This window comes from Phyllostomus discolor, chromosome 3, assembly GCF_004126475.2.
Source record: "Phyllostomus discolor isolate MPI-MPIP mPhyDis1 chromosome 3, mPhyDis1.pri.v3, whole genome shotgun sequence".
In the NCBI taxonomy this organism is placed as follows: domain Eukaryota; kingdom Metazoa; phylum Chordata; class Mammalia; order Chiroptera; family Phyllostomidae; genus Phyllostomus; species Phyllostomus discolor.
Genome location: NC_040905.2, coordinates 150,867,484 through 150,893,723, shown reverse-complemented (window position 1 = coordinate 150,893,723; position 26,240 = coordinate 150,867,484). Strand labels below are relative to the sequence as shown.

At 35.9% G+C, this 26,240-nt stretch overlaps 1 protein-coding gene across 1 annotated transcript in view; it reads left to right on the top strand.

Moving 5' to 3' along the window:
- The window catches only part of CNTLN (centlein), a 307,559-nt gene that overhangs the window by 253,414 nt on the left and 27,905 nt on the right, over window positions 1-26,240 (top strand). The window contains 7 exon segments of the mRNA XM_036021559.1: window positions 8,227-8,341; window positions 8,344-8,406; window positions 10,742-10,752; window positions 14,787-14,884; window positions 16,472-16,598; window positions 18,149-18,286; window positions 18,839-19,024. Of these exon segments, the coding sequence (XP_035877452.1) occupies window positions 8,227-8,341; window positions 8,344-8,406; window positions 10,742-10,752; window positions 14,787-14,884; window positions 16,472-16,598; window positions 18,149-18,286; window positions 18,839-19,024 (738 nt within the window).

The window sequence follows — 26,240 nt, the reverse complement described above, 5'->3', positions numbered from 1 at the left end:
CTTTTAGTCTTATAAATGTACAACATACAGAAATTTTTTAAAAGTTTTATTCCTTATAAGAGAATAATATTCCCAATGAAAGAATGTTGATTATATTCACAGAGGGAGAACGATCAATAAAATCATGGTGACTTTCTAGGAGGCTCTTGCCCATAGGATTTACATAGATATTTTTCAACTAGAATTTTTTTCTTCAGACTCTTTTGCTTTAACTCTGGTAAGAAAATTATGATGTTATAAGTTTTAAAAATCACAATAACAAGATTTTTAAAATCACTGCCTGTACTCAAGTATGAACCAGAATAATCTGATTGTGAGCTATAAATGAATTTATTTATATATTCACTCAGTTCTGTGCAGAATTCAAGATTAAAGATTTTGGTGAGGTAATTGGAAACAGACTATTCCCACTTAATGATTGCTTTTCCCTGCTTTGACTCTCAAGGCCTTTGGGTTTGTTTCAAAGAAGAAAGAAAAACAACAGATCCCCCTATTCTTATAGGTGGGAACTGACCCCCACTTTTTATTCTGGTTACTGATTGACCTGACCTTTTCCAACATTTGACATCCAGCCTTTGCCCCATCATGGACTGCCAAGAGTCCTTCCACCACCAACTATTTCCTGCATTGACTTCCCAGAAACCCTGCTCCTGTGACCCTGACATTCACCCTCACATTTAGGTGGATTTTTCAGAATTTCTATTTATCTGCTTTTCACATTCCACTATCCCAACTAAAGATGTTTTCCAAAAATTTTAAATGATTCATGACTTTAAATTTCTAGCCCAGTGGTGAAAAACATATGGGGAGAACCGAACAGTGTCTTTCAATGTTATAGTGTGGTTACTGTTCAGAGAAAATGTCAGGTCAGAATCTGCCTCCTATTAGTAGTGAAGAGCTATATGACGTCCCATTCCTTTCCCTTGGAGCCCTGCCCCTGAACTAGTTGAATACTCAAAAGCATGTTCATTGCATGTGCCACAATTAGCAAGCATATCTATTGAATAGGCAGATATTGAGTATTTTCTTCTTTGGAGATAACAAGATCTGAGAGTATCTAAAAATGTATTATGTGTGAGGTGATTAAGGAAATTATTCCTTAGATTTTTTTTCCTAAGTCCTTTTCACAAAAGCCTTTTCTATTACTTCTTTTTACTTGGACTGTCAGATAGAATATTTTCCATAAGCCTTTGATTTTTACTAATAACCCATTCTTGAAAATAAAAATATTAACTGAGGCTCCCTGCTGTAGAAGAGATCCTTAATCTCCTCAGGACTTCCCTCAGCTTACTGGCGATACTTTCTCTAGAGTAAAAACTGGAAATCAGGGTGGTTGTTGGTATAGCCATGGCCTTTAATATTCTACCTAGCATCCAGGAAACACTTGACAAAAGAAATCAGGAGATACCCAGCATTTACCAGACAGGATTTAAGGCAGCAGCAGTTTCCTCCGCCTCCTGTTTTATTTCTTCAGAGCATTTAATGTATTTTATTGTTATGTATTTCTAGGTCATAGACTAGTAGCTACCTGAAGGCATGAATTATAACTTTTTTGTTTATTATTGAAAACATAAGAGTATAGTTTCTATGACATAGTATCTATAAAAAGAATGAATGACAGATATTGAGTCAGTTTTTGAATCTAGATATTCTATATCAAAATTTTCCAGAAAATGTTAAGCTGTGGCTCATATAAAAAAAAAAATTGTGGCCCTGGCTGGTGTAACTCAGTGGATTGAGTGCAGGCTGTGAACCAAAGCATCACAGGTTCGATTCCCAGTCAGGGCACATGCCTGGGTTGCAGGCCATGGCCCCCAGCAACCACACATTGATGTTTCTCTCTCTCCCTCTCTTTCTCCCTCCCTTTCCTCTCTAAAAATAAATAAATAAAATCTTTAAAAAATTAAAAAATTATTTTTAAAAAATTGTGAATGAACTCCCATGTGAGAGAACAAGGGAGAGATGTCATGGGAGGCTTATTTACCCTGTTCATGGGATTCCATAGTTACCGTTGAAAGCAGCAAAAGGAAGCATGCTTCTGACTAGAGGATTTTTGCTTGGCATTTGAACCACAAAGTGCTATCTGGCCCTTGCTGGGTAGCTCAGTTGGTTGGAGCATTGTCGTGATACACTAAGGTTCCAGTTTCAATCCCTGGTCAGGGCTAGGAATCAATCAATGAATGCACAAATAAGTGAAATAGCAGGTCATTCTCTCCCTCTCTTCAGTAAATAAAAATTCAAGAAAAAACAAAACTATGAAGTGTAGATCCGGTTAGAGGCAATTTATATTTCTAGCACAGAACATGGAACAGTTTTTAAAAATCCTAAGGGGCCATCAGTAGATGAGTTGATAAAACAACTATGGGATATTTACACAATGAAATACTAGTTAGCTATAAAAAAGAAGGAAATTTTACTCTTTACAACAACATGGATGAACCTGGAGAACATTGTGCTAAGTGAAATAAGCCAGTCAGAGAAAGACAAATACCATATGATTTCACTCATATGTGTAATCTAATGAACAAAATACACTTACAAACAAAATAGAGACAGACTCATAGATGGAGAGCAGGATGACAGCTAAGGTGGGGAGAGGGTAGGGGATGGAGGGATTGAGCAAAGAGGAAGAAGGACTCATGGCCACAGACAAAAGTGTGGTGATTGCAAGTGGGGAGGGGGCTATCAGGGAATTAAATGGTAATGGGAAAACACAATAAATTTTTTTAAAAGGCAGTCAAAATAAAATTAACATAAAATTATGGGTGAGGAAAGAAAATTAAACTAGGGTGAGGGCATTCTATAAGCTATACACTGTGAGGGTCAGGATACTTGCTAAAGGTAGAGCAGGATAACGATAAGGGAACAGGGAATAGGTTCAATAAAGGGGTTGATTTAAAAAAAATAGCATTCATTAGTTTTCCACACTACATACAAATTACCACACATTTATCAACTTCGAAACAACATACACACTAATTACCTCACATTTCTGTGGGCCAGGAGTCTGGCACACCTTAATGAGATCCCTGCTCAAGTATCACAAGGATGCAATCAGTGTGCCAGTAGGGCTGCCTTCCTTTCTGGAGCTCAGGCTCCTCTCCCAAGTTCTGGTGTTTGTTGGGAAAATTCAGGTCCTGTAATCACAGGACTGAGGTACGTTTTCTTGATTGCTGCTTGGTTAAGAACTGTTCTTAATACCTGAGGCCTTCCTTAGATCCTTGACTTATAGCCCCTTACATACTCCTCTCAAAACATGGCAGGTTACTTCTTCAAGACCAACAGGAGAATCCGACCTCAGGAAGGTCGCCTGGCCTTCCTTTACAGGGTTCACCTGATTGAGTCAGGAACAGCCAGGATTATCTTGCTTTTGATTAACTCAAATTTACGAGATTAAGGGCCATAATTTGCATCTACTGAATCCTCTTAGCATATAACACAATTCAAATAATATAATCATTGGAGTGATAGCCTATCATATTCATGGGTCCCACCCACATACAAGGGTAGGGTATTCTAGAAGGATAGGTCACTGGGGATTGCCTGGGGATTCTGTCTACCACTGTGCCCATTATTGAAGAATGGGTTCTCCAGTATATTCTTATAGTTGCTTAGAAGGGTCTTTCCTTTTTGGAGACTTAAGCTTCTCCAATGTTATATTTAAATAAATAATAAAAACTAGTGTCTAGTTTTATTTTTTATTTTTTATTGTTGTTCAAGTACAGTTATCTCCATTTCCCTCCCTCCATTCCCCCCCCACCCCAGCCGTCCCCACTTCCCACCCCGGAACCTACCCCCTTTGGCTTTGTCCCTGTGTTCTTTGTACATGTTTCTTGATGAACCTTTCCCTATTTCCCCCCATTACCCCTCTCTCCCTACCCCTCTGGTTACTATAGTCTAGTTTTAAACTTCTATAGTGTCAAGTTCTATTTTATAACCTTTGGTTAGAATACTTGACTATACATAACTCAATACAAATTTCACTACTTATTCTCATTAAAGTTAACTTTTAAATTGAAATAGTCTATGCACTGTGGAGCCATTGCACTGCTGGAATATAGAGTGTCAAGTAAAGCACCTGTCTGCGACATGCTTGTAGCCTAGTAGGGATCCTAAATAAAGATAAAATACATAATTCTTACAACAAAAATAAAATTTCTGTCATGGGAGAAATTATAGGGTTATCATACATACATAACTAAGCTTTTTAAAAAAATCCTCACCTGAGTATTTTAAAAATTGATTTTAGAGAGAGTGATGGTGGGGAGAGAAATATTGATGGGAGAGAGAAACATTGACTGGTTGCCTCCTATATGCACCCCAACCATGGATTGAACCTGCAACTTTTTGGTGTATGGACGATGCTCCAACAACCACTCAGCCAGGGCATAACCAAGGCTTTTATTAATCCAGGTCCTCAGCCTTTAAGACACTTCTCAGATTACATGGTTGCATTTACCACAAGATAATCATGCTAACAATAATGCTGTACATTTAAAATTTACCGAGTGCTATCATAGATTTTTTTAAAAAAATCTGTACTCACAATTGTCTTTGCTAGGTAAGCAGCATCATCCCTTTTTTTAAATAAGAAAGTGAAATGCTAGCTCAGCACCACCCAGCTGGTAAGCAGTAGACCCAAAACTAGAGTCCAGAAATGATGACTCCTTCATATGTTTTCTTATCATTTATGGTTTCAGTATAATATAAGTTAAATATTTATTCTTAAATCCTTGATTGTAGATGAAAATGTAATATGAAATGGGAATCATGTTTCTGATTAAAAAATGACAATTTTATATGTCATCTCAATTTATTGGTAAATTTTATAGCGAATCTCTAAGATCACCATAGTAGTAGTCTCACATGCCAAACCAAGTGTAGATAGACAAAGAAAGCTTATTTATACTTCTTGTCTCATCCATGGTACTTCTCAAATAAGAAATAGAATGCTTAAACTGAGCAAAGTGATTAATAGAGCCATAATTATTTGTCCAAAATTCTAAGGGATAATCAAAGGATTCCACATTGATGGCCTGTTTCCTCTGTTGCGACAAGTGCTCTTACAGCATTTTGAGGCATAAATAACTAGTATTAGAAGTGTATTTTAAATGTTGTAGATTTTAAATATTGTTTATCTAAACATGATTTATATTTTAATATATTATGAGTCATTTGGTTTATTGTATCCATAAAATCAGTATTTCTTAATTCAATAAATTTTTATATTGTTAAATGAAGTTAAAATCTACATAGACATGTCTTTTAGAGAAATATATTTATTGACTTGGTCTTTCCTCCATGAAGGGTATATTCATAGTGTCTGGATCTGCCACTATGGAAGGAATAGACAGAAATCTAATGACATGCAAATTTAACAAATGAGAGAAGCCACCGGGGCTATTCACAGGAAGACAAGAGCCTCATCATTTAGTTTTCTGAGTTGCCTGAGACTGACCTAGAATTACAGTCATGAGTTAGGTCTTATCAAATGAAAATCTCAGAAGTTTAACTTAGATGCAGGATTGATAAATGCTGCAGTGCATAGTACTTAAGTAAAAGCTAATAATATTACATTGCTAATAAAAGTATATTTTTATGGAGTGATAAACTAGTAGATTATAAATACCAGCTGAAGTTACTATATTCTTTTAGCACCATCTGTACTGCAAATAGGAAGACTTGAATTTTTGAAACCTTTCTTTTGGTTCTTACCATATAGAAGGCATTATTTGTAGATACTATAGGACATACATAGATGAACAAAGGCACAGTCCTTATGAGGATTTTCTAGGGTTCAAGGTTGAGGACAGGCACAGTGCTATGGGAGCTAAGAGAATGGGGAAGCTACTAATACATTGTTGAAGAAAAAGAGTAAGAACAGAGGATTTTTCAAAAAGGAGAAAATAACAGTCTGCTCATTGAACAGAAGAGGGAATTTGGCAGAAGGAAACACCATGTGTGGAGTCCTTGCTGGAGAAATGGCAGACTAGTTTGGGGAATGACAGGCAAGTGTGACTTCAGATGATGTCTGACTGAAACACAGGTGGAAGGTAAATCTTAGAGAGCTTTGACATGAGCACAAACATCCTAGCTTTATGCTACATGGGTAAGGAACCTTGAAGGGGTTTTGAATAAGGGAATAATGGGTCAGTGTTGATTTTGGAAATTGTATAAAAGATGGTTTGAATGAGGGAAAGTTGCAGGGAGGGTTTTAATTTCATTCTCAGTAGCCCAAAACACTAGTTCAAAAGAATGTATGCACCCCTATGTTCAATGCAGCATTATTTACAATAGCCAAGATTTGGAAGCAGCCCATCAGTAAATGAGTGGATAAAAAAAAGCTGTGGTATATTTACACGATAGAATACTACTGGGTCTTAAAAAAAGAAGGGAATCTTACCTTCTGCCAACAGCATGGGTGGATGTTGAGAGTATTACACTAAGTGAAAGAAGCCAGTCAGAGAAAGACAAGTACCATATGATTTCACTTATTTGTGGAATCTAATGAACAAAATAAACTAGCAAAGTAGAGACAGACTGGTGGATACAGAGAACGTACAGCTCTCAGAGGTAGGAGGTGGGATTAAGGGTTGGGAGAGAAGGGTAAAGGGATTAAACAAAGTAAAAAAAAAAGAAAGGAAGACTCTTGGACACGGACAATAGTATGGTGTTACCAGAGGGAAGGGCGATTTAGGAAAAGGAAGAAGAAGGTCAGTTAGGGGATAAAGGGTGATGGAAGGAGACTGGGGTGGTAAACCAACCATAGAATGGCGGATGATACAGCATTGCACATCTGAAACCTGTATGAGTTCAGTAAGTTCAATTTAACAAATGGAGAGTGGCAGAAGGGAATGAATATGAGAAACATTACATAATTTGTAGAACCTGATAATTGATTGGTTGTAGAAAATCAATAAACAGAGAGGAGATTAATTCAAGCTGGGATGGTAACCAGGAAGATTCTCAGCTTTATGCAATTTTAAGTTTGCTTTTAGATGTTAATTATTAGGTACCATTGGGAAAATTTATGAATGATTATTTCCTGAGATTCTATAGAACCACACTTTTAGATTATGTTAAAAATGTAGCCAAAAATAGTTTTTATCAAACATACTTTTATTTCATCAAAACATAGTATATATCACATATACCAAGCCCTAGTTTTGATCCATGATCTGAAATGTTCATATTTAACAGTATACACATGCATACACAAGTACATATGCAATTATAGATTTATTTGTGTAATTTCTAGTTGTGTTGAAGTATAGTGTTAATACTTCAGTTATTATGTCCCATATTTATATTACTGTACATGTTAGCTATATCTTTTGCTCTTTCTAATTAGAATTCTTAACAAAGACAGACTCTACCCCCTCTGAGAGATTTTAGTACCATTTTGTCTAATTGTTCCTTATGTTAAACCACCATACTATAAGCTTCTTTGGAATAATAAAATAGTAGTGCAGTTACTCTTGAAAGGAGCGTAGAGCTGTTATGCCATTACAGCATGGTGGCATTCTGTTGCCTACAGATTGGTGTGAAAAGGGCTAACGTGAAGACAGTTTTTTCTACACTGTTTCATAAAAGCATTAGCACTATGTCATTTAGTAAAATGTATATGTTGTTAAAAATTCAAATATAAGGAGTTTAGTGCTGTCTATTTCAGCATTACATATTGGACTTGTCAACTATCAATCAAATTCATAAGAGTGAGTGAATTTGTTTATATGCTATTTATTTGAACTAAATCTCTAATAAGCCTCTTTTTCTAATTGGACTTAACATTTATGTTGCTAAATGAGAAGCATTTTGGCTGCAGTATAGAATGGTAAGACCTACCCAGTGGAATAAACAACTAACATCTGTTATCTTATCCTGCTCCAGCTTGGCTTTCACTAGTTAAGTACATCAGCCCTGAAGTCAAGGTTATCGAGCATGTGCATCTCCAGCTCACCCATGTATATGTGAAGGCAAAGAAACAGCGCATCACGAGTAAAGACCAGCCAACCAAAAGCTATAGAGTACAGCTGGTCCATTTTGTTTTAACCTTTGCTAGTCCTGAGACCTTGATAGAAAACTCACAGAGGTTGTAATTTTTGTAATAACTTTTTATAATTTATTTCTCTTCCTTAGCATTTTCTGTGATAGCTGATAATTGTTAAATCAAATATAGTTACTTTTGTAATACATTTACATTTATTTTTATTTTTTTAAAAAAAGAGGCTAAGTTTGGATTTGGCTGAACTTCGAAAAGAAAAAGAAGGCTTATTAAAGAAATTGGAGTCCTCATCTGAAATCACAAGTTTGGCAGAAGAAGTTTCCCAGGTAACAGTTCCCGGATACAAGTCACATCGATTGGTCCTTCAAGGAGCATGGATTTGGAAATGAAGCAACTACAGTGTAAAACTAAAGGTGAATATAATTTTATTAATGGTGAAACATATATTAAGTTACTGAATCCTTAAAGACATGCTTATTAATTCTAATTTAATTTTAATAATAAAGGTTAAGTTATGGTATAAATATCCAAATTATTAAAACTATATTCAACCTCATCTTCCTATTTAAGCATGGTAGATTCTTTTTTCAATTTTAGTTTACTCTTAATTAAATTTATAGAGGTTACATTGATTGATAAATTGTATATGTTTAAGGTGAACAATTCTGTAGTACATCACCTTAGTCATGTTCACTACCTAAGTCATGTCTCTTCCATCACCATTTATCCCTTCTACTCTCTCCTGCCTCCCCCTGGCCTGGTAATGACCATAAATTTGTTTGTCTGTGAGGTTTTTTTTTAATCTTTCCACCTTTTTTTAAATTATTGTTTAGTTACAGTTGTCCTCTTTCCCATTGCTCTCCCCTGCCACATCCCCCCGACTCCCACAATTAATCCCCCCTCCATTGTTCATGTCCATGAGTCTTCTGTCTAGTAACTCACAACACTACTTCCTGAAAAAAATGACAACAGACCATGATATCCTAATTTAGAGGATGATGGAAACTGGACATTGTCATTTATTCCATTACTCAGTTCTTCTCTGCCCCCATCCCGCCTTCCACTGAACAGAATTCCTTTCAAACATGTAATGTATTGAGTTACGCAGAATGCTTCCCTTTTACACAGTTGCTACTACTGTGATTTGGTTGTTGTTGATGCAGGTGGGGAAGTAAAGGGAAGTGAGGGGAGTGAGGGAAGCGAGAATATAGAGCAAAGGTGGGTTGCTTTAATAGATTTCAGTAAGTTAAACCTGAGAGTAAGAATAAAAAGCAGTGTTCCTTTTATTTATAATGAATTGTATCTAAGTCTAGATGAAACTGTCAACAATTTAAAAGTAAGGCTGACCTTAGGTTAAATAGAATTAACTTCTATTTAAGTTAAGTTCATTTAAGTTAACTTCTATTTAATCCTGTATGAAACAGGATTTCTGAGTTTTAATTGGAAAGTTCATTTTCATGCTGCTTTAAAAAACTCATATATGCCTGACATATTTGATTATTTTCTTCAGTGGGGATTGCTAACTGGAAGCCAGAGGGACAGTGTGTATGAGACTATCACTATCATGAGAAGCACCAGAGAGAAAACTCTGGGTGGAAATGCCTCGAGTACGTCAGGAGTGGAATAACCATGACTGTGAAGGGAGTGTCAGAATATTGAATTGTCAAATAGCTCAATTGTTTTCAATTCAAAATATGAAATGTGCACTCTCCAATATCTTTAAATGAACAACTATTAATAAAGTAAGATTAAGTTTAAAGTAAATGAATGTATCATTGTTTGAAAATATTTTGCTTTGTTAATAATAACCAGATTTACACACTGACATTAATTTAGATGCTTGTTGAATACTATCTTCTTCAGACAGTGTTTAGGTGCAGAACTTGCCTCAACCACTACATTTTATAAGTTTAAATACCTTACATAATAGAAATGTGAGAAAAAATAGTTTTAGACTTTGGTTCATGTATCTTCTCTTAAAATGTGTTTCTGTGTCTGATAAAGTAGAATAAAATGTATAAATACATTTCATATTTATATGTTCAAATAGAATGTTTCTATATAGAGAGTAAAATCATTGAAATATTTTTATTTATTACAGATCTTTACTTCATAGTTCTATGAATTCTTCTTATGTTTAAGTCCTGATGATCCTAACATAACTTTAGTTTTTGCCAAAAATAGAATGTTAGATCCAATAATGTGTAATCTGACTTCTAAAAGTTTTTAAAATTGTTAAAATTTCAGTTGATTTATGTATTACCTATTTAATTACTTCCTACTAATGGCCTAACCTAGTTTTGGTAATAACAGGCCCATATGAATATCTGTGTATTGGCATTAATGATTTCCCATGGTGTAAGTTTTCATTCACCTATGAATTCTCTCTCATGTGGAGGATTCTGTGAGTCACAAAGGTGAGACTAGTGAGAATGCCTAAAGCAGCTTAAACCATGCTTGATGTAAGTTGAAGTGACACTGTCCGTATCTAGCCTGGAGTCCCTTAACATGGGATAGGCTACACAGGGACAAAAAAGGGGTAAATCTTTATCTTTGTTTTGTCTCATGTTTCAGTAGGGGAATATTCTACAAGACCAGTCTCCTGTAATATATAACACTCTCTGCTACTACAAATTGCTATTCCATATTGTATTAGTTGCTAGGGGTGCCATAACAAAATACCATGGGCGCTTAAATAATAGAACTTTATTTTCTTGTAATCTTGGAGTTTAGAAGTCAAGATCAAGGTATAAACAGGTTTGGCTTCTTCCGAGGCCTTTCTCCTTGGCATGTAGATGGCCACTTTCTCGCTGTGTCCTCACATGGTTGGATGTCAGTCTGTGTGGTTTGTGTCCTGATCGCTTCCTGTAGGGACACCTGTCACATTGGATTAAGGCCCACCATATGACCTCATTTTACCGTAATTACCTCTTTAAAGACCCCATCCAAATACAGTCCCAGTTTGAGGTCCTGGGGGTTAGGGTTTCAATATGACAATTTTGAAGGGACACAATTCAGCCTATACCAGGTATCAAATTGCTAACAAAATTTTCCAAAAAATTACTTATTTTCCAGCTGATGTTTTTATGCTTAAGGGAAACTGGTGAGATTTAAACTATTAAAGGTCTACATACATCTTTTTTTATTTTATCCAATTGATCTTAGACTTCTCTATGTAAACTGTTAGGTTTGCTTCCCAGATGCACACGGTTCACTCAGCAATTAGAGTGTCCATGTGCATTTTGGCTTACACATATTAGACATGTTTCTTCAAGGTACCCACTTTATACAGATAGATAATAAGTATTTAGAGACTTATAAATTCCTTCTAGTAATTTATATTTAGTTTAATTTGTACTTTTTATGCAATCTGAATTGGATAGCACTCCAATTTATGTTTGTGGTTCTTTGCCTTCCTAATTGTTGAAAGTATTCCCTTCATTGCATACATTGTTCTCTTCCAGTTTCCCCGTAACTTACTAATGAACAATGGTAGTTTTTTGACTACTGTTCCCTAATGTATAATCTATTTCCAGGCAGTTCTAAGCCTTTTAAAAGTATTAACTCATTTAATCCTCATTTTAACCCTATGACATAAGTCTTGTTACTCCCTTTATTGTATAGTTGGGAAAACCTGAGACACGTAGAGAATGAGTTACTTGTCCAAGGCAACATAGCTCCTAAGGGGCAGAGCTGAGATTAGAACTCAAGACATCTTGCTCCAGATTCTATGCTCTTAATCGCTACACTATGAAAATGTAAAAATACATATTTAAGAAACTTAGATAGGGAAGCTTTCACCAGGATGGATTCTCACCATCGTGACATTTTTTAAATATGTGTTCTCCTTATTTTAAGTCATGCTGCAGATAAGTATTATGTAGTGGGAAGTGGAAAAGGGTCAGAGGACCTAGGTTTTGATCGCCCTTTGTCCATTACCTTCAGGTAGGATCTGACAGAGGAAATCACTTAACTTCTCCAGAGGTTTAAAGCAGGGGTACCTTTCTTGACACTTAATAAGGACTTTTTAGGATCAAATGAAGTAGCTGTATGATTTAGAGATACAGGCAAAAGTATATACCATGCTGACATGGTTTCATTTATTATAATTTGGTAATGTCTCAATTATCCAGAAATCAGTGTTATAGCATTTGAGCCACCTAAAATAACAGCCTTTAAGTCTAAATGGAAAAGAGTCAAACAGCTATCTTAAAATTCACTTAATTTATTCCACTGTTAGGCTGCATTTATTGCCTGTTGTCTTTTATAAGTTTAATTGTTCAGCTTCTCAGCAAAAAATAACTCAAAAGCAGCAAATTAGAGATATGCATATTAAAGGGCAGGATGATTGGGCACAGGAATATTGACAGAAGCAAGAAATTATGACAGAGAAAAAGGAAATATAAAAATATTAAGATAAAAATACAAAATCAGAAAAGCAGGAGTCTGGGACCATTTAGAGTAGGGGTAAGTAGCCATTTATATCATGATAGTTGTTAAAGGCATCACTATATAATGACTTACTGATACTATAGTAGATACAGTAATATGACACATAATTAATATAGTGATATTTACAATGTACTATCACTATATTAAAGTAATAAAGAATATATATTCAATCCAGAAAGAATGTAAGATTAATGAATTAAAGCAAAAGCTTCAATTATCTGGTAAATTCGCTAGTATGGAACATCTTATTTTGCAATGCTAGAAATAAGACACTGTTCATCACTGTAAACATGTAAAATATGGTAGACATTTAGATTGCATTACACAAATATTTAGTCAAAACTCTTTTTTAAAGATTTTTATTTATTTTTAGAGAGGGGAAGGGAGAGAGAAAGAGGAAGAGAAACATCAATATGTGGTTGCCTCTTGCTCACCCCCTACTGGGCACCTGGCATATGCCCTGATCTTGGAATGGAACCAGCGACCATTTGGTTCACAGGCCAGCACTCAGTCCACTGAGCCACACCAGCCAGGGCATATTAGTCAAAACTTTTAATACTCAGTACAGTTACCATGTTGAAGTAGCCTTGGTTTTTTAAGAAAATTAATATCATTCAATATAAAAATATGATATTAAAAATGGCAGTTTATTATTTATTACTATCCAGGAGGTTGACTATAAAATTATTTCAGTTTTTTAATTTACATATGCTATACCAATGAGATAGTTAAGGTCTGTTTAGTGAATTTGATTCATATTTACATTATATAATTAATGGTTTTGTCTTGTCAGCTTTCCATTTTTTAGCATGAGTCAGTAAAACTGGTAATAGTTCTAATAGAAAAGATTGATTGTAGTTACTAGATAGATTAATGAAATAACTAATTCAGATATTTCTAAAGCTATCATATTTTAAAACACTTATATTAATGTAATACTTAAAAAATTTAGGAAATGAATTAATCTATATCAACACTATCTTGTAAGTGGAAAACCAAAATACCAAGTGAGGTCTCAGATTATTACATGTTTACTTGGAACTTGAGTCAAAATTGAAAGTTAGGGATCTAGTATGGTGATTACCAGAGGGGAAGAGGGGTGGGGAGAGAAGAGGAGTGAGTAAAGGAGGGGTAAATAGTGATGGAAGGAGGCTTGACTTGGGGTGATTAACACACAATACAGTATACAGATGATGTATCATAGAACTGTACACTTGAAACCTATATCATTTTATTAACCATTGTCACCCCAATAAATAAATAAATAATAAGAAAGAAAGTCTTAACCTTCTAGTTGCTACATCTGGCTCCTAGGCTGTGCAGATGACAAGTATTATGAAGCTGTTCTACTTTGAAAAACTAATAATTATGTATAAATACATTAGTAATAAGTAGTTTTATTAATAAGATCAAGCAAGGAAGTATTTAATATTCATAAGATTCCGTTATCAGTTATCAGTTAACTGTCTGGCAAATTATCCTAACATGTCATGGCTTAAAGCAATAGTAGTTTCTTATGACCTAAGAAACTGTAGACCTTATAAACTGAGAAATTAAATAGTTTCTTAGTTTATTATTTCTTATGACCTTCTGGGTTCTCTAATATGCTGGCATTCTTTGAAACCGAGGATTTACCTGGCCTGGAAGTTTCAAAATAACCTCACTCATGGGCCTGGCAATTGATCAGCTGGTTGTAAGCTGGGATAACTCAGTACTCCTCCAAATGGCCTTTCCTCTATGTTCTTTGGAAGATGATCCCAGGGTAGCATTCCAAGAGGGCACACATGCATGCTGCAAGGGTTTAGGCCCAGGATCTGATATTTGCACTGTTTTATTTCTGCCACATTCTTTTGGTCAAAACAAATCACAGGCCAGTCTAGGTTCAGAGGGTTGGGCGATGGATTCCATGTCTTGATGGGAAGAGCAGCAAAGCATTTGTGACCGTGGTCATACTAAGTCTGTTACAGGGCACTAGAACAATCCAGCATTAGTTTTAAATTACCTTGTTAAACCATGAAAGTACACAATCACAGGTACGTTTGCATTTTACAAAGATAATCCATATCTCCCAAAAATGTATTTTGGGTGTGTACTCTTTGCAATTGTTTTATGATTGTGTACCTTTATGGCTTGGGCATGTAATATAAAAACTGTAGTGTACTACAATATTTCTATTGTGAAATATAAAATAAAGCATTTAAAATACTTAAATGTTCATTTATTTGTAATTGAAAATTTATTACTCTTCATGAGAATGGCATTTAGTTTTTATGCTTCTTTTGAACAAGGTTGAAAAGTGTATTTGTTTTTACATGTATTTTTAATCCAGAACGCAACTAATGAACTCACTAAGCAGTCATCAAGCATGAAGTCTTTGAAATTTGAACTCCTAGCAAAAGAAGAACATATAAAGGAAATGCATGAGAAGTAGGTTTTTCATATTTTTATTTATTGTATTTGGTGCCACCTAGTGGCAGTTACTCTATTAAATGCACCCCAAGAAATAATACCGACATGTCAAAAATTGTTTTCCTTTCTTCATAAAAGCCTTCATAAGCCTACATAAAATGAAAATTTAAGGAATATTATATATAGCATGGTTGATATCAACATGGTTACTGTTTTTTAATTAGAATAAGAATATGTAAAGTTAGATTATCTTTCTTAGAGTAAACATTTAATTTTGAGAAAATATCAATTAATGGCCCAAAGACTGTGAACCAAAAATTTTGGAAGGTGGTAATTATTCTACCAAAGATATATGTGTAGATTAATCTTCCATTGGATTTAACGCCTAAGCTATAAAGGTAAGTTAAAAAAGGGAAAATTTTGTTTGTATTTAAAAATACCTGGAAGATTATGAAAGTGTATATTTTGTGTTATTAACAAAAGAGGCTTAAAATGTTCTACCTCACACACTCAAAATGATTTTCTTTCTATATCTTCTATACATATACTAGAGCTTAGAAGTGGTAACCTGTTTAGAGTTCCAGTCTGCCCTTAATAATTTTATATATATAGGTGTGTGTGTGTATATGTGTGTGTGTATATATATATATATATATATATATATATATATATATTCTACATACATACATACATACTGAACTACATTATATGTGAAGATGACTTAAACACAAAAGATTGGTTAATTTTTTAAACAGACTACTTGAAGTTTATTTACCTATTAAGAAGCAGTCTTGCTTATTATTTAACATTGAAAGCTCTAGAGAAATTTTCTTTGAATCCTGGTTCCTCAACCTGCTAGCTCTGTACCTTAATTTAGTAGTATTAACTTATAACGTTCTTAGGAGGATTGAATGAGTTAGTAGGTGTAAAGCATTTATCACAGACACTGGCATGTAATGCTAGCTATTGCTCTTATTATAGTAGTAATAGTAACAGTAGTTGTCACTGCATCTACCATTATATGCTTAACGTGTTATGAACTTAAGCCAAACTAATATGTTAATTCAATTCCATATGATATTAAATTAGAAGATATCATGTCTAATTTTAGTACCTTTACAATGATATTATAAAATTTTACATTTGTTTTTAGAATTGTTTCTTATCAGTGTTATACTTTTTGATAGTCTCTAAATATCACTTTTACTTTTTTTAGCAGTGTAAGAATGTAATTTAAATATAACTTTGACTTTTCATAAATTTTATTAATTTTTTTCAGTTCCTTTTTGTTTTAATGCTTATATAACACTATGATTAGCAAATGGAAACTGGATTATAAATTTTATGAGTACTCAAAATATTAATAGAGCAATATTTATCCCATGCAATTATTTTATTTATTTGCAATTTCATTAATGTCAGATGACATTTGAAGATTAATGGTAGGTGTGACTTTGGGTAAAATACTATCACTATGAGATGGGGCAGGGGTGAGCGATGTGGAAAAAGTGGGACAACTGTAACTCATCAACAGTAAAAAATACATTATCAGTATTCGAGTTTTTTCTATACCTTTTTATGAAATTTCCTTTTTCTCCTTTTAAGGATGTCTCGAATGGAAAGGGATATAACCATGAAAAGACATTTGATAGAGGACTTGAAATTTCGACAGAAAGTAAATTTGGAAAGTAATGAGTCTACTAATGAAATGTTAGAAAATCTTGAAAAAAAGGTATGAACTTCTATGTTCCCTGATACTAAAAAATCACTTCCCCTTGTATGTACCTTTTTAACTCAAATATTCCCTCTTAATAAAATTTATAGAAAGTATTCATGGAATATATGGGTCTTGTTACATAATTACATTATTTGCTCTGAAAGTACATTATTTGTATTAAAATTAAAGACTCTGAATCCTCATAAATAATATAGCACACATTCTTTTTATTTGTAAACATACCATGAGAAGATAATCAAATTTAATTTTAAAAATTCTTGAATACTTCTGAGCTACATAATTCCATTTTATTCAGCATTTTCTTTTATTTAAATTATAAAATTAATGATAGAATCAAGCATATGGTTTTAAATGAAAAAAGTGGGAACCAATAACTATCAAAAGTGTTTAAAAAGTATAATACCACAATTTTTTAAAAGTATACTTTTTATACACCTAATTCAGTGTACTTGGGAGGAGAGTTGTATTTAAAATAGTTGCATAATATCTGACCCCAAAGTAGAAATCAGCAATTTGCTGACAAGGATATATACAGGATCCAGCACAAATAACAGCCCTTTTTTATTACAAAATCATAAGCATGTGATTCTATAATATAACAATGTCACACTCAAGCACACCATATGACATTTTAGGTGAAATGGTCGAATTGCTGTCCATTTAGTGAAAGACATTCATGTAACCTACCAACCACACTCAAGCTAGCCTTCCTTCTGCCGGACCCTGTGTATTTAAAGGTGCTATTTGCACAACTCATAAAGAAGCTTGTGCTTTGGCATTCACTACATGTTACCACTCCAGAAAGAGCATCTGCCTTACTTTACTTGTTGGAAATAAAAATATAACTATCTATCAGCTCAAATGGATTTAAGAGAGAAAATTTTATACCAGCAAGACAAATGTATATAGATTTTCTTTCTCTGTCACACACCCACATAAAATATAATTACTTTCTTGTGGGGTTTTTTTCCAAGGTTATCTTTTAAAATGTATTCATTTTTTAACTTTAGAATCATTTCAGATATAGTAAGTATATACCTTTAGTGATACTAAATGGAAAAAGAAAAACTATTTCTTCTATTTTGAATATATTTCTTCTATTTTGAACATATAATAAATATGTTGTATCACTTTTTATTATTCTTAAAAGTACATGTATTTTTGAAAAGTACAACTGAAAATTATCTGTAACTTGGAACTTGGCTTGTTTAAGAATCAAAAACAATCATTCTTGCCTAAGGAAGTGCAGGTTAGTAATTAAAGGAAATGTAGTTGAAATTAATATTATATCTTTAGGTAGAAGACTACATTGCTTATTGCTTATACTTCTTTTGTGCAATTTTCGGTTTTGCTGTTGGTTTAAAGACTATTAATCTCATTCATAGTATTAGTTCTACATATCTTATACTTGAATTTGATATCATTTATGAGAAAATAAATGAAATTAGACATATTCATGTATTCATCTGGCTTCTGTAGAAATAAATGTAATATACTACTAGAATGCCCTTACCAATAATAAACCTTTATACTTTCATTACTAGGTGAAGACATTAACTGAAGAGTGTTCCAACAAGAAGGTATCAATTGATTCACTAAAGCAAAGACTTAGTGTTGCTGTTAAAGAGAAGTCACAGTATGAACAGATGTATCAGAAAACTAAAGAGGAATTAGAAAAAAAGGTATGCTTTTACGATATTTTAGTTTCGAGATGGAATATAACAATGCCTTTTTCATTTTTAAAGTTGCTATTTTTTTCTGCCCCAAACTATTATGAGCCACTTAAATGTTAAGATAAATCCAAAGAATACTTTTATCTGTACGTGAAACATTAAGTATCTGAAACAGATTTTGTGTCTTGATAATTTCTTAAAAATGACAACTGTTTTTAATAATTAGCACAAGTAGATATAAATTGTTTAGGCACACCTAAACTTATAAACTAATTTAATATATCCATTTTATATATGATATTTATGATTTTAAAAAGCATAAACTAATTTCAAAGATTAATATACATATATAAGAATATGTATATTAATCAGGATATACAGGATAGTTATTGAATATAACTCCGGATAAGTTATTGAAAATAAACAAAAAAAACCCTGTTTTTCCCAAATAAAAATAAAAACATATATAGAATCATGAAACCTTTTATCTGACATGCATAACTAACTCTTCCAAAGCTGTTTATGAAATATTTTTATTCTGTAAGTACTGGTCTCTTGCAGGATCTCAAGCTTTCTCTCCTCGTATCAAAAATAAATGAGACCGAATCTGCAATGGCAGAAATTGAAACAGCAGCATCTAAGCATCTTCAAGGATTAGCATTGCAAAGTGAGCAGGCCCTAGAAGGTGCACAGAAGAAATTGCTGATAGCCAATGACAAAGTGGAAGAGTTCACCCTGTTTGTGAAGGTTTGAATTTTTTATGCCTCACTAATTTGTACTTTTCTCCTGGAAGAGTAGGCAGAAACCTACTTCAGACAATTTGGGGGAATACTTCGAAGTTTCTTTCTGCTTTCCTACACCACAAAGCATCTTCTCCTAATCTACTTGCCACATTGTTCAAAAATTTCTCTATAAAAATTTTTTTATAGCTTGAGTTTAGAATTTTTCATTCTAACTACTATTTTTCTTAATGTTAACTTAGTTGTGAAATTATAGTAATCATATAATCAAGGCAAGTATTAAGATGAAAGAATTGAGTAATTTCCATTGCACTGTCCTTTTGAAAATCATCCAAGCAAAAACAAACAGAAACTTGTTCATTAAAGCTAGGAGGCATCTGAATCCCAATCCATCACCTATCAAGACATGGAATAGATAGAGGAATGGCAAATGACTTAGCAGAACAAAAGGAGACAAGCCCAGGTGCATGCACGGGATACCCATCTAGAAATTATCTGAAAGCTGAAAAACCCCAGAAATGCTCAGGAGTTGGCTCCACAAGGAACCACAGAAGTGGAGGGTGATGGAGGAAGGACAGATATAAGCCTAAACTGGTGATTTGTTTGAAAGTCTTTAAAAAGAGCTTTTAGACCTCTGGTCCCATGCACTCAGGCATTATTTCTCCCTCAACTCTCCAGGAAAACAACTGAGGAGCAGCAGCTCTACTTTCAGAGAAACAAGGTACTGAGAGCTAGGTATCTGGCGATCACTCCTCCCCCTTTAATCCCACTGTGAGTTGTTTACACCTCTGTTTAGTACTGTTTATTCTGGTGTGTATTATATTTAGCGAAAATATCTGTTGCCACTAGATAGATTCAGCATTCCTTAAAGTCCAGGACATGTTTTACTAATCTCTGCTCCCACGCTGTGCACCATAGCACCTTTCAAAAGAGTCACGTGCTATAATGATCACTAATTAGTCAAATTAAATTTCCATTAGGAATGTGAAATTTTAATAATAGTTCTTTTGGCTTTTAAAAATAAGAACTGAAGCCCTGGCTGGATGACCTCAGTTAGTTGGAGCCCTGTCCTGTACATAAAAAAGTTGTGGGTATGTGCCAGTCAGGGCACATACGGGAAGCAACTGATTGATGTTTCTCTTCTCTCACATTAGTGTGTGTGTGTGTGTGTGTGTGTGTCTTTCCCCACCCCCGCCTCTCTCTTCCCCCCGCCAAATATAATTGGTAAACATATACTCATGTGAGGATTACAAATAAAATAAAAATAATAAAATATAAAAATAAGTGGGAGAATGACTCTCCTGAAATTACAATGTTCTTTTCTTTTTGTTTTAATTCTCACAAGGACATACTTACTGTTTTTAAACAGAGAGGAAGGGAAAGACAGAGAAAAACATCAATGTGAGAGAGAAACATCATTTGGTTGCCTCTCATACCTGCCCCAACTGGAATCAAACCCACAACCTTTCTGGGAGATCCTCCAACCGAGTCACCCAGTCAGGGCTCTTTTCCTTTTTTTTAGGCAATCTTGGATGAGATTAAGTTTCTCATAGTACTTTTCTTTTCAGATGGCTTGCATTATTAAAAACTAGCATATCATAGCAGTAGAAATTTACTTAAATATATAAAATGTTTTCAATTTATGTAATCTTTATGAAATGAAGTTAAACTGTGTCCTCCAATGGAATAAAACATCACCAGTGTCTCCTTTCCCATATAATCCCACTATTATTTAATGTACACAATTGTACTTGCTGTGTGTGTGTGTGTGTGTGTGTGTATATATATATAAAACATATAAGTCAGTCCAGAAGGTGTCCAGCCATGTAATATGAAAACTAGGGACATTTATTAAAGATACAAGATACAAGAAACATTGTACATAGGACAATGACACCTCAGTCCCCTTCAAAGTGGGCACTTTGGGACCTCACACAGGTCTCCCAATCGCCATCAGCTGCTCCGTCATTTTTTTCCTGAATGTCATTGATGGTCTGAAGTCTCTTCCCTTTCAAAGGCAATCTTAGTTTTAGGAAAAGCCAGAAGTCACAGGGCACCAAATCTGGGCTGTAGGGGGGCTGAGTCACCTGGGTGATTTGATATTTCACCAAAAAACTTTGCACTTGAGATGGGATGTATGAATGGGCACATTGTTATGATGAAGCTGCCAATCACCAGTTGCCCATAACTCTGGCTTTCTGAATCATCCGAATAGTTTCCACAGAGGAATGTTGAAGCTTAACACAAAATTTGATGCAGATTCATTGCTCTACTTGCTCAGTCATTTTGAATGCAAGGGCCACACAGTACACATGCTCGATCAAGGGCAACTACCATTCCCACTGACTAGTACAGTGAAGTCGTCATTGCTCACACATGCGCATTCCAGTCCACTCTCCTTGGCTGCCAGGTTACATCAATGTAGTGCAAACTGTTCTCATTATATTGACAATGGCTAAACTTTTTCCAGACAGACCTCATATATTAAAGTATATTATTTTATATATTAATATATTAGTTTTTCAAGTAAATTTTTTTGGGGTTATCTCCCTAGATAGGTGAGTAGGTTGGGATCTCTTATGTCCCAGTGGAGACAGTCCACTGGTCAACCTGTAGTAGAATATTTTCAAGTCCCCTTATCCCCTTAGGTATTGACCTTAATTTTAAGATATAATGTTCTTGGACTTAGATACTGGATATAAGATAGCAAATAACTGGAGCTTATGTATAATGCTACATTCTTCATCCCTTTAAATTAGTAACTTACAGAATTTTATGCCAGTGTTAATAGTACCCCATTTAGAACAATTCCCTTCCTTTGTTTCTTTGGAAACCATAGACACTTCAGGAGTTTTTTAATTTTAAAAATATCTACAAAATAAATGAATTAATCTCTTTTATTTCTGAATAAAGGTTTTAAGTGGTCTAAAGTCAAACCAATAATGCTTAACTGAGAAGACCCTAAATGATTGTAGAATATTAATTAAATTAAATGTAATTTACCTTTTCCAGATTTAAAATGTCATTTCTTCCAAATGCTTATTGAATTGTCTCACTCTTTATCTCATAAGTATTCATTGAATATTTTCACTATTTTATTCATGATGTAAAACTTTATTTGGACTTTTTGCTTCATAATTCCATACTTCTTTCCATAGTGGCTGCACCAGTCTGTGATCCCACCAACAGCGCACTAGGGTTCCCTTTTCTTTGCATCCTCTCCAACACTTATTTGTTGATTTGTTTATGTTGGCCATTCTGACCAGTGTGAGGTGGCATTTCATTGTGGTTTTAACCACAGTGATTTTATTGCCTTTAAATAAGAATGCATAATATTTGACCCCAAATTTATTGACTCAAAATCTCAACTGGTGGGGCCCAATAATCTTCATTTAACAAATTAACTAAGAGATTATTATGCAGAATACAGTTTTTCAAACACTGCCATTTTGTTTTATGAATTTAATCTTTATAACAAAATATCAGTTTGGTATTTAACAACATCAGTGGTATTTAACCCCTTACCACTTAGGACCTTTAGTGGTAGTTTGACATTTGTTTTTCCTAACTGTGTTTTAGGGACAATGTGCATTTGATACTGGCACCATTTCTGCTGCTTAATAAATTTTTCTAATAAAGAGCCACCAGCAAATTAATGCCAAAACTGAAACTCTGGCAATGGCTGGATATGTGGTTCTCAGGATGAGACGATGTCAGTCTTCTCTTCCTTGCACCTATGGCCCTAGGACTAGTAGGCATGCTCAGGAGCCACTATCTTGGGTAACATACTGCCAGTGACTTTCTAAACCCCACTGCATTACATCTAAGCTTACACCTTTTTAAAAATGTAAGACCTTTTATAATTTGACCCTATTCTGTTTACAACTAATCTTTTATACAGCTCTCCTATTTTCACCCATATTATGCCCATTGCTGCCTTTGCTCAAGTTCTGCTTCTCTATTTACATACCTTTCCCTCTTTTCTCTTTGCTCTAAATCCTTCATATTCAGTTTAGTGCCTTCCTCGTTCACAAACCCCTTCTTTAATTTTGTGTTTAAGAGGTAAAAGCCGGGGGGACTTCTGGCAAGATGGAGGCATAGGTGGATGCACCGTACCTCCACATACAACCAAGATTGGAACAACAACAATTTAGAGGCAGAATAACACCCAGAACTGACAGAAAATTTATCTGAATGGAAGTCGGACAGCCAAGAAGTTGAAATAGACCTGTTTATCCAGACCGGTAGGAGGGGCGGAGATAAGCAGCCAGGCCCAGGTCAAGGTGTGGAGAACAGTGCGCATAAGGTAACCGGGAGCGTGTAAGGCATCTGGGGCCCGCAAGATCGCAGCAGATGGACCCTGAGTACGCAAGCGGCAGCTGGCAGACCCAGTGAGGCGGCGATTGTGGAGCAAGGCAAAGCACGCAACCCAGGATCCCAGAGAAGGGACTGAGATCCCACGGAGAACAGAGCTACCACCATTGTTCCCTCTCCATCCCACCCTCACATACAACGTCACAATCTAGCGACTGGGGTGCCCAGCCCTGGTGAACACCTAAGGCTCCACCCCTCACCTTAACAGGAACAACCAGTTCAAGAGAGAGAGAGAGAGAGATGGCTCAAACAGAAGCACAGATCAGTGCCCCAGAACTCATCCTTTTGAGTGACCAAGAGATAGCTAACCTATCAGATGCACAGTTCAAAACACTGGTGATCAGGAGGCTCACAGAATTGGTTGATTTTGGTTGCAAATTAGATGAAAAAATGCAGGTTACCATAAAAGAAATGAAGGAAAATGCACAGGGAACCAACAACAGTGATGGGAAGGAAACTGGGACTCAAAATAATAGAGTGGACCAGAAGGAAGAAAGAAACAACCAAACAGGAAAGAATGGAGAAATAAGAATTCAAAAAAAAAACAGGAGAAGCTTAAGAACCTCTAGGACATCCTTAAACATTCCAACATCCGAATTATAGGGGTACCAGGAGGAGAAGAGGTAGAGCAACAGATTGAAAATGTATTTGAACAAATAATAAAGGAGAACTTCCCCATTTTGGCAAAGGAAATAGACTTCCAGGAAGTCCAGGAAGCTTGTTACAGAGCACAACAAGGGGGAGCCTGGGATGATATACTATTACTGAAAGAAGCCCCCAGGTCTGTTATGTCCGCCACCAGAGGAAAGACGTCTCTCAATGCCAGAGATTTGTGAAAAGGAAAGGAAATGTTTATTTAATGCTATACAGACTTAAAGTAGTGGCCTAATGTCTTCACCAAAATCCCAAAGTCCCTTAAAACACCCACAAACAGACACAGTCCTTCCTTCCTCCCCCCTTTGCCCAGTCCAGAGTACCGTATCTCAGGAAAGGAAATAGAAGTCCATGGCTCAGGCAGTCCTCTGGTTATTCCCAGTTAGTACTCGATCTCGACTGGGAGACCTCCCTGGGTTCCCGGCACCCTCAGCTGTGTTGCCAGGATCTCTGCTAAAACCAGGTGGTAGTTCCCCCTTCTAAAGCTGTGGGGGTCCCCACTCTGGCAAAGGCACGTGGTCCTCTCTCCCAGGGCCACGGGAGTCCCCACTCAGCCAAAACTGCATGCTCTCTCTCTCAGAGCTGCGGGAGTCTCCACTCTGTCAAGGCCGCGTGGTTCTCCCCCTGTGCAATGGCTGCAAGGCGGGGGGGGGGGGGGGGGCAGGTCGCCACTCTGCCAAAACCGAGTGGCGATTCTCTGCTAAAGCCGCATGGTGATTCTCTCTTGCAGGGCTGTGGGAGTCCTCACTCTGCTAAAGCTGCGTGGTTCTCTCTCCAGTCGCTGCCGTGTCTGGGTTTAAATCCCCACGCCAGTCTTCCTCTGCAGCCCCATTTCCGACTCCTCCTACACTTGGGCACACTTGCCCTCAATCTGCTGTCTTCTCCAGCTTTTCTGGTTGCCATCATGGGTCTGGGCAGGTGTGACCCCATGTCATGGAGCCAATCTTCTGCGAGCTCCCACGCAGGCGCTGTAACTCGGGGGACCTGCCCCCTAGTTACACCTTGGTGGGGTAGTTACTTCCATTCCCCTGGCTCAGAGCATGGCCACAGCTATTTAACATACCTTAGCGACCAGCCAAAGGCTATAGGTATGTTAAATGACCACACCAGAGGTTAGCTACAAGGCTGTTGCTATGCGAAACAGCTCTCAAAGGCCCTGCTCCATTTGTCCCTTCCCCCAACCCACACCTGGATGGGGGCGGGGGGGGGGGGTGAAGACATCCTAAAATCTCCTGGACACCTTGAGTTCTGGACCCCATTTCAAATGCCCATTTGGGGTCCCCCCTCTTAGCTGCACCCTGTAACAAGCTCAGAGAGTCCCAAAGAAGTTGAACCCAAGGAGGAACACACCAAGGCACATCATAATTACATTAGGCAAGGTAAAAATGAAGGAGAGAATCCTAGAAGCAGCAAGAGATAAGGGGACAGTAACCTACAAAGGAGTTCCCATCAGACTTGATGGCAAGCTGATTTCTCAAAAGAGACCTTGCAGGCAAGAAGGGGCTAGAAAGAAGTATTCCAAGTCATGAAAGACAAGGACCTATATCCCAGATTACTCTATCCAGCAAAGCTTTCATTCACTCAGATAAGGTCAAGTTAAAGGAGTCTATCATCACCAAGCCCTTATTTTATGAAATATTAAAGGGACTCATCTAAGAAAAGAAGATAAAGAAAAAACATGTATAGTAAAAGGACAGCAAACTCACAATTATTAACAACCACACCTAAAGCAAAACCAAAAGAAACTAAGCAAACAACTAGAACAGGAACAGAACCACAGAAATGGAGATCACATGGGGGGTTAGCAACAGGGGAGTGGGAGGAGGAGAGAGGGGGAAAAGGTACAGAGAATAAGTAACATAGATGGTAGGTAGGAAAGAGACAGGGGGAGGGTAAGAATAGTATGAGAAATGTAGAAGCTGAAGAACTTATAAATATGACACATAGACATGAACTAAAGGGGGGATGTGGGTGGGAGAGGGTGTACAGAGTAGAGGGAAGTGAAGAGGGGAAATGGGACAACTGTAATAGCATAATCAATAAAATATATTTAAAAAAAAAAAGAGGTAAAAGCCCTAATCCTCCAGTTATTAGCTATATTATTGCAGGCAAGTGACTTAATCCTCTGCACCTCAGTCTCCCCATTTATAGAATGAGTGTAATAATGGAACATACCTGAGATGAGCATTTTAAAA